Source organism: Rhinopithecus bieti, unplaced genomic scaffold, assembly GCF_001698545.2.
Source record: "Rhinopithecus bieti isolate Rb0 unplaced genomic scaffold, ASM169854v2 scaffold_19652, whole genome shotgun sequence".
NCBI lineage: Eukaryota > Metazoa > Chordata > Mammalia > Primates > Cercopithecidae > Rhinopithecus > Rhinopithecus bieti.
In genome coordinates, this window is record NW_016809913.1 from 2,997,540 (window position 1) to 3,007,125 (window position 9,586).

At 38.3% G+C, this 9,586-nt stretch overlaps 1 protein-coding gene across 5 annotated transcripts in view; it reads right to left on the reverse strand.

The window, feature by feature from the left end:
• Positions 1–306: 306 nt before the first annotated feature.
• The window catches only part of RHOT1 (ras homolog family member T1), an 85,169-nt gene continuing 75,889 nt past the window's right edge, over positions 307–9,586 (reverse strand). For 4 of the 5 annotated variants that reach the window (XM_017890948.1, XM_017890944.1, XM_017890947.1 and 1 more), the window contains one exon: positions 307–1,411. In XM_017890948.1, the coding sequence (XP_017746437.1) occupies positions 1,294–1,411 (118 nt within the window). In that variant the 3' untranslated portion in view covers positions 307–1,293. Of the gene's footprint in view, positions 1,412–3,107; positions 3,252–9,586 lie in introns of all 5 variants that reach the window. The other variant, XM_017890946.1, reaches the window with a different exon arrangement.

Consider the following 9,586-nt stretch of genomic DNA (forward strand, 5'->3'; position numbering starts at 1 on the left):
GTTCAAACGATCTCCTGCCTCAGCCTCCCAAGTAGCTGGGATTACAGGCATGCGCCACCATGCCCAGCTAATTTTTTGTATTTAGTAGAGACAGGTTTTCACCATGTTGGTCAGGCTGGTCTTGAACTCCTGATCTCAGGTGATCCACCCACCTTGGCCTCCCAAAGTGCCAGGATTACACGACTGAGCCACCACTCCCGACTGAGTATTCCTTTTATACAAAAAATTCTCAATATGAGAGACAGAAACCAGAGGACTTCACTCACATCTGTACAGAAATACTTCAGAAGACAAAAGAACTCAAGATCACAGTACACAGCAGTTATTTATTTAAATACTTGAAAAGGCTGATGATGGAAAAAATAGGTTTATCATGAGAGTTTATATTCATTAGATTTATCATTTAAAAAATTACTGCCTCTAGGTTATCCTAGCCTGATATAGAACACTTGGTGACACATGCAGTTACTGTAATAGACTATAATAGACACAGCCATTATAGAATGATTTACACTTGGGAGGAAATTCAACAGTAGTAAGGGTGACTCTTTATTTAAACTAAAAACACTGGTAATATACAAATTTTCTTTTTCATTTCATTGAAAGGGCTATAAAATTCAACATACTGACAAAAGAAGCAACATAATCACATAGATAACATCTCTGCTAGTTGCTTTTACCTTACTTCACCCTTAAAGGTGAGCCGCAAGCTCAGCTACACAATTTTCTAGACTGTGCGATGGCTTCAAGGCTGGCCTACCACAACTGACTGAAAAAAAGTCATGTTGGTAAGCTGACACTGCTTATGTTTTTAAAAACGGAGAGAGAATGGCAAATAGTGCCTCATGTCCTTATAGAACCCAAAGGATCATTCTGAGTAAATGTGAAATAAATAAAGTGATCCATGAGTAAATACAATCTCTGGGCTAACTTAAACCTAGGAGAGTGAGCCAAGTGAGCACTAACAATACCATTTAGAAATGTCTAGAAACACATTTCTAGAACTCAGCTTGGGAGACCATATCTTACCTGAATATGTACATATATTTACAAAATATTCCCTTTTGGCCTCTGGAATTTAGCCATTTTAGTTTGGCTGTTAGCTGTTTTCTTTCCATATGCTAGCCAATACTGCAGTTATAACTATCATTAAAATACTTGTATGCATGAATTACAAATATTAATAAAGTAACTCTGCATGTATAAATATCTCAATATTTCTAGCAGAACTTAAAGCATTCAGAATGTACATAAAAGTATTTGTTTTTGGTAGGGCCAGTATTTCTTTTTATATCATCGCTGTTTCAGTAATGCTTTGTACATAGCAAAGCCCAAAACTGCAAAAACAGTAGCACCAAAACTTGCTCGAAGCCAAAACGTGGAGCTCTTGAGGTCAGCTTGTGTCACGTGCCTGTAGTCAGAAAATATAATTATTACTTAAAACATGATTAGTATGAAAACCTATACCAGTTATTTAGCAGTCTACTTTTAGGTAAGTATTAGTACACTTGTCAAGCTAATTGCATACAGTAATGTTTATCAAAAACATTGATCAATATAGCCATGTATATAATTACTTAATCATTACTTTAAGAAAATGACATAATGTAGACACTAATAAAGACAATTAGCTACTTTGTGGGAGTGGACATCCAAATTTGTAAACGTTTTTTTCACACGGGAAATAAAGAAGTTAGACAAATCAATCTAGCTTTTTATAATACCATCATGGTCCTTCAAAATGAAAATTAAGGCTGTGTTCCCACAATTTTGAGGATCATATTCATGGTTAAATAATGTGCAATCTCCTATCCCCAGGAACTGAAAGCAATTTTGTAAGCAGTTAAGTGACAAGTGACAATACTTTTCTAAGAGAAATGATTAAAGTCAACTTTGGAAACACTGAGCCTCATAAAAATTTACAAAAAACCCCCCCCCCCCCAAAAAAACCGAAAGGGGGAGGGGAAGATTTATCAGTTTGCATTAATTTGGTTACTGCTAATTAAAGAGAAAAAAAAACAATCCCTGGTGTTAGACAGGCAGTGATAATGGTACCAACTAACGGACATAATGTAACGTGATGGATTGAAAGGCAATGACATAAAGGAAGCCATAGTATGCATGACAAGGGACAGCCTGTACCACAAACTGAGTTGTGAGCATGCTTAGTAAGTACCCTCAAGAGTCTCAAGTATGACAGCTTACCATGAAGAGGATAAAGCTCTAAAGAAAAGGTCAGAACATTTTATTTAAATGTCACTGAAGTCTTAGTTACTAAGTGAACACAATTGAGATGATGTAGAAAACTTAAAAAATTGGCCGGGTGCAGTGGCTCATGCCTGTAATCCCAGCACTCTGGGAGGCCAAGACGGGTGGATCACCTGAGGTCAGGAGTTCGAGACCGGCCTGGCCAACATGGTGAAACCCCGTCTCTACTAAAAAAAAATTAGCCAGGCATGGTGGTGGGTGCCTGTAATCCCAGCTACTTGGGAGGCTGAGGCAGGAAAATTGCTTGAACCTAGGAGACAGAGGTTGCAGTGAGCCGACATGATGCCACTGCACTCTAGCCTAGGTGACAGAGACTCCATCTCAAAAAAAAAAAGAAAGAAAAGAAAACTTACAAAATTAAGAGCTTAGAGAGACTGTCTAGTTTAGATTATTTTTATAACTAAGTTAAACAGATTTGAAGCAAAAGTCAGATATCATTAAAAGACCAAGGTACTGACATATGCAAAAGAGTTAAGAGCCAAGAATTCAAACTACACAAAACTACTTTGCCTCAGTAACAGTCAAAGTGAACAGATTAGTTATCACAAAATAGAGTCTGTACATCCCCAGGACAAAAGTCTACAACACAAGCTAGAGTGCTCCATGCTTAACACCACAACAAAGCAAGACACAATACTCCAATTCTCACCCTCACCAGTTTCTATTTTTAAAAAAATCACTCCTCACATAATTATTTCTTACAAAGCAAAGTGATATCACAGATTCATTCCAGCTTGCAAGTTAGTTTTTCCAACAGGCAGTGTTTTATTAAAAAAAAAGTCAGAGAAGAAAACGCTTAGGTTTTCAAGTTGGAAAATTCCAACGAGACCAACCCATACCTGGCTTCAAGAAAAAGTGGACCTTGAGATGACTCCATGAAGATGGAATCTTCTACAGAGCTGACAGCGTGCACCTGGTGAGTAATACTGCCTTCGTCGTCTGCTAACAGCATGGCACCCCACTCAGCTACCCGGGCTCTTAACCTTTTATATACATGCATACAGTTTGCAGTTCACAGCAGAGCTCACAAAAAAGGGGACTCAAAATAACATCTCTCAATTATGCATCCCACACATAAATTGAGTTGCCACACTATATGATGGATCTCATGTTTTCTATATTTAAAATAAATGTATTCTATAGCAAATTGCCAAACTTAAAAAAAAATCTATCTGTATGTACTCTCTTAACAAACACACACACACCCACCCCAGACAAGGAAACCTAAAGCTGTTATATATATTCTCTAAACATCCCTATGAGTCTGGTCTTGGTACATCTGAAATACAAGTCCTCTAAACCAATACCATAAGCAGTACCTGACAACATGTAGTAACCGTAAGTATTCATCAGAAATGAGGTTAACGACTATTAGTCATGAAGTTTACAGATGATTATAACTTTGGATTATCAAAAACTACAAATATATATCTGTGAAAAAATTGAGTCCAACATCCCAAACTCATAGACCACCATGGATCTATGACAAGAGTAACAAAAGTTTACAATTCCAAGTCAATGCAGATGTATAGAATTTAAAGTCAGATCACAGGCTAAAGGTGCATTAGAGGTTTCTCTTCATCTTTGGTCTCCCTGTGATTATCACGCATCTGCACTGACGGATTTTTTAAATTTTATTTTTAAATTTTTACATTTATTTTTTAACTTAGGAGGAAAAAACAATTAGGATTTTCAGCTACTTTTTGTATTTTTAGTAGAGATGGGATTTCACCATGTTGACCAGGCTGGTCTCAAACTCCTGACCTCAAGTGATCCGCCTGCCTCAGCCTCCCAAAGTGCTGGGATTACAGGTGTGAGCCACTGTGACCAGCCCCTTTTAGACTTTTTCTATGTATTTTTTACACAGCTGCAAACACAGTATGTGTATAATTCTATATATTTTTCACACTTGTTATAAGGTATGGACTTCTTCCTCAATTATGGAAACATTCTAAATAGCTGGATTATATTCTATTATCCTATTGCTGGCTATCTCCTTTTGTTTTATTTTACTTTTCAGAGACAGCGTCTTGCTGTGTCACCCAGGCTGGACAGTGCAGTGGTACAATCCTAGCTCACCGCAGTCTTGAACTGCTGAGCTCAAGTGATCTTCCTGCTTCAGCCACATAAGTAGCTGGGACTACAGGTGTATGCCATCATGCCTGGATAATTTTCATTTTTCTTGTAGAGATGGGTCTTGCTATGTTGCACAGGCTAGTCTTGAACTCCTGGCCTCAGCCTCCCAAAACGCTGGGATTACAGGCATAAGCCACCATGCCCAACCTGGCTATCTCCATTTATTTGTGGCTACAAAAAAAAGACTATCTTTCTACATAAAATTTTTCTCCATACTTAGGATGTTTTCGTTAAGATAGACTTCCCAGAATTAAATGTTACAAGGTCAAAAACGTGTATGTGTGTCTATGTATAAAGGGTTTTTTTTTTTTTTTTTTTTTTTGGAGACGGAGTCTCGCTCTGTCGCCCAGGCTGGAGTGCAGTGGCCGGATCTCAGCTCACTGCAAGCTCCGCCTCCCGGGTTTATGCCATTCTCCTGCCTCAGCCTCCCGAGTAGCTGGGACTACAGGCGCCCGCCACCTCGCCCGGCTAGTTTTTTGTATTTTTTTAGTAGAGGCGGGGTTTCACCATGTTAGCCAGGATGGTCTCGATCTCCTGACCTCGTGATCCGCCCGTCTCGGCCTCCCAAAGTGCTGGGATTACAGGCTTGAGCCACTGCGCCCGGCCTTGTATAAAGGGTTTTTTCTAACCTACTGATATATCAAAATCACCAAACTTTCCTATTCTATGTGGAATAAGATCATTTCGTTAAGCAGTATGTCTTTTTACAACATTAGAAATAATGACTAAATGTTGAATATAACCCTGACTAATCATTCACAGTTTGTTAGAGCTTTCAAGCTCTTAGGTGAAAATTACTGTGTCTGGGATGTTGGCTTTCTGGCTTAGAAGTCCTGAAGGCCCATAAATGTATCAGACGTCAAGTTCTCCTTGACATAGGTGTAGGAGCCAACCAACACATCTGGACTTGGGTTTTATTAAGGCCGCTACTTAATAATGCAGAGACAAGAAAATGTTGCAAAAATTCAGGTAATAAAGAGTTAAATGAATAACTGTGTGAACAGTCACACGAGGCATATGCAGATTGGCCAAAATTCCTATGTACCTTTGCACTGAATATCTTTAGTGCAAGGGCATACAAAATACTTTTAATTAATTCTGCAACTTAAGGTGAATATAAAAACATGAACTGGCTGGGCAGAGGCTCACACTGTAATCCCAGATCTTTGGGGGGCTGAAGTTGGAGGACTGCTTGAGGCCAGGAGTTCAAGACCAGCCTGGGCAACACAGAGGAAGGGTAAGAATTCAGAAATTGTTACCCAGGTATCAATTAACCTTGTCTTAGACTGTAAGCTGTTATGCAGATGAAAAGAAAAGTTCAGTAGAAAATACTCAAAGGAAGCAAAACTGAGAGACTTTACTCAGAGGAGCTCCAGAGAGTCATTTTTATCAGTCTTCCCCACGATTTCTCAGAAATGTATTTGAATTTCCTATTTTTCACTCCTCTCATCTCACCATCTTATTCTTTCCAAAATACAACTAAGAGATGTACAAATGCACTAATGTGAATGGTCTTCTAATTTTACAACTCTATCCATATATATATATCTCAGGTATAGATTTTTAAGATAATACTCTAAACCAACCAACATAACTGTAATGCGAGTGTATCTAAAGTTACCAGGGCACAGAGATATCATATTTAGCTTTTTCTTATTTGTAATTACGTATCTCAAGTTGAAAACTACACTGAGGTCACCAAACTACAGTAAATTTTTCTGTCTTTATTTATTTATTTAAAGACAGGGTCTCGCTCTTATTCAGGCTGGAATGCAGTGGCATGAACACAGCTCACTGCAGCCTCAACCTCCTGGGCTCAGGTGATCCTCCTGCCTTAGTCTCCCATGTAGCTGGGACCCCAAAAGCATGCTACCACACCTGGCTAATTTATGATTTTTTGTAGAGATGGGGGTCTTAATACAACTTTGTTGCCCAGGCTGGTCTGGAACTCCTGGGTTCACATAATCCTACTGCCTCGATCTCCAAAAGTGCTGAAATTATGAGTGTGAAACACTGTGCCCAGCTCTATTTTTTTTTTTTTTCAGACAGAATCTCATTGTGTCACCCAGGCTAGAGTACAGTGGCACAAACACAGCTCACTACAGCCTTGACCTCCTGGACTCAAGCAAACCTCTCACCTCAACCTCCTATATAGCAGGGACCACAGGTGTGAGCCATCACACCCAGCTTTTTTTTTTTTTTTTTTTACTTTTTGTAGAGACAGGATCTCACTTTGTGACCCAGTCTGGTCCCGAACTCCTGAGCTCAAGTGATCCTCCTGCCTTGACCTCCCAAAGTGCTGGGATTAGAAGCATGAGCCACTGCACTTGGCCCTTTTCTATTTTCAAATATTCCACTTAAAAAAAAAGTCTTCTGAGGCCAGGCATGGTGGCCCATGCCTGTAATCTCAGCATTTGGGAGGCAGAAGAAGCCAGATCACTTGAGGTCAGGAGTTCAAGATCAGCCTGGCCAACATGGTGAAACCCGTCTCTACTAAAAATACAAAAAATTAGCCAGGTGTGGTGGTGCATACCTGTAATCCCAGCTACTTGGGAGCTGAGGCAGGAGAATCGCTTGAACCTGGGAGGTGGGGGTTGCAGTGAGCTGAGATAGGGCCACTGCACTCCAGCCTGGGCAACAAAGTCAGACTCTATTATAAAATAAAATAAAAAGGGCAAATACAAAAGGGCGCGGCGGGCGTGGGCTCAAGCCTGGTAATCCCAGCCTTTGGAGGGCGAGAACGGGCGATCAGCGAGGTCAGGAAAAGATTCGAGAACCCATCCTGGCCTAAACACCGTGAAACCCCGTCTCATACTAAAAAATACAAAAAACTAGCCGGGGCCGAGGTGGGCGGGCGCCTGTAGTCCCAGCTACTCGGAGAGCTGAGGCCCCAGGAAGAATGGCATAAACCGCGGGAGGCGGAGCTTGCAGTGAGCTGAGATCCCGGCCACTGCACTCGCCAGCGCTGGGGTGACAGAGCAGACTCCGTCTCAAAAAATAAAAAATAAAAAATAAAAATAAAAAATTAAATAAATAAATAAATAAAAAATAAATAAATAAAATAAAAATGAAAAAATAAAAATAAAATATTAGAAAATTAAAAAAAAAAGTCTTCTGAACTCTCTGCTTTTATTTCTCCACATTTCAATCTGGTGAAGTATTTTCTTTCTTTCTTTTTTTTTGAGATGGAGTCTTTGCTCTGTCACCAGGTTGGAATGCAGTGGTGCGATCGCAGCTCACTGCAACCTCCGCCTCCTGGGTTCAAGCAATTCTCCTGCCTCAGCCTCCTGAGTAGCTGGGACTACAGGTGCGCACCACCACGCTCAGCTAATTTTGTATTTTAGTAGAGACGGGGTTTCACCATGTTGGCCAGGATGGTCTCAATCTCTTGACCTCATGATCTGCCCTCCTTGGCCTCCCAAAGTGCTGGGATTACAGGCGTGAGCCACAGTGCCTGGCCATATTTTCTATATCTACTTTTAATAATAATGCCACTATAGCTAATAACAATTTTAATAAGGACAATTCTCCTAACTGAGCCAATAGGCATAAAATATTTCAATAGGATATTTATTAGGATAAATATTTAATAGGATAAAATAGGTTAAGGAATCAATATACAGTGTCTAGCAGCTTCAACACAAACCATAAGCAAGCTGTTAACTTGGCATGCCTAAATAGTAACACACTTTGGGAAAGGACACAGGTGTGCACTAATGTCAAGAAATGCTTCACCAAGCATTAGAAGAATCCGAATTTACAGATGATCATGAATACAAAGGAAATGCTCCAATATCTACATGTTAACTAGTGATACTTAAAGATCAGATAAGACAAACTTCACCTTGTCATGTCCTTTAATATATTAACCAAATGACAAAAAATTTAAAAATTATAAGCAGCAGCAGCTTACTTAATGAAACCTATTAAACTCTTGTGTAACTTTAAATATATAACTATGTATACAAATTCACAAACAATCTTATAAGGACCTTCATACAAGGGAATAAATAAGTTTCATAAGAAACTAACGCAGGACTTCCTTGGATAAAATATTTTACTATAACATAATATTCCAAGGACTCTTAGATTTCCAACATTTAACAACATTAAGATTTTTAGAAACCTATCCTCTTCATAAGGCAATCCTATGAAAAGCAGTTCATTTTGTCTGACAATAATAAAATCCTTTCTTCAACAAAGGACTCCTATATTAAGTAATGAATTCACGCTACATAAAGGAAGAACTTGGGTGATTATTAAAGCAATATGGGTGAATGAAGTAAGTCATTAATGAATGGCTTAAATGTCATGCATATATTTAATCTAAAAATACATCATAAATAGGGTAAAAAATGCAATAGGTATGCTGTCCATCACGCTTTTGGGCCTCTGTAAATACTCAGTGTGAACTATGCACTTGGTTGTCAAACTCTAATGCTGCCACTGAACTTAAGAAGTAGCACAAACCAACAATGTATATGGCTAATGCAAATAATAAAATAGAATGAAAGAAATCCTAAAACCAAAATATGCACAAAGGAAATCACGCCCAAATAACAAACTGTAAAATAAACAATATTTGATTAAATAACAGGTTAGAGTAAGTGGTGGGATTATACACAAAAACCTAGCTGGGAAGGAGACTGAGAGTATTAAAAAATTACTAAGTGACACAAACAAATGAAAACAAACATCTAAAAAAAAGGACAAATTAAAGTTCACGACACACTACAATCTAGAAACATTCCCATGCAAAGCAGGAGTGTTCTCAAGTCAGAGTAATAAATACTTAATAAATAAAAATCCTGGGTAGTTCAAACCAACCATCAAGCTCATCTATATATAATCACTTTCAAATTTAAAAGATATTTAAAATTTAAAATATATTCAAAAGATCTTTTTCTCTAGTAATGTAATTTATACTACTTGAAATGAAAGCAGTCCCAAAGATTAAAATCATCTGACCACATGTTAATCATCCTCCCAATGTATTTAAATTCAAATAATTCCAGTTTTTCATAAATTAGTCTAAAGGAAAACATAAACCTATCCAGATCTAAGAGTGAGATCATAATTACCAAGAGAAAGATTACATGTGAGATAGATGTGTGTTTAACACTACTCTCACATGTCAAAGTCAATATACATTCAATTAAATTGGAAATAAATTTTTTATTAT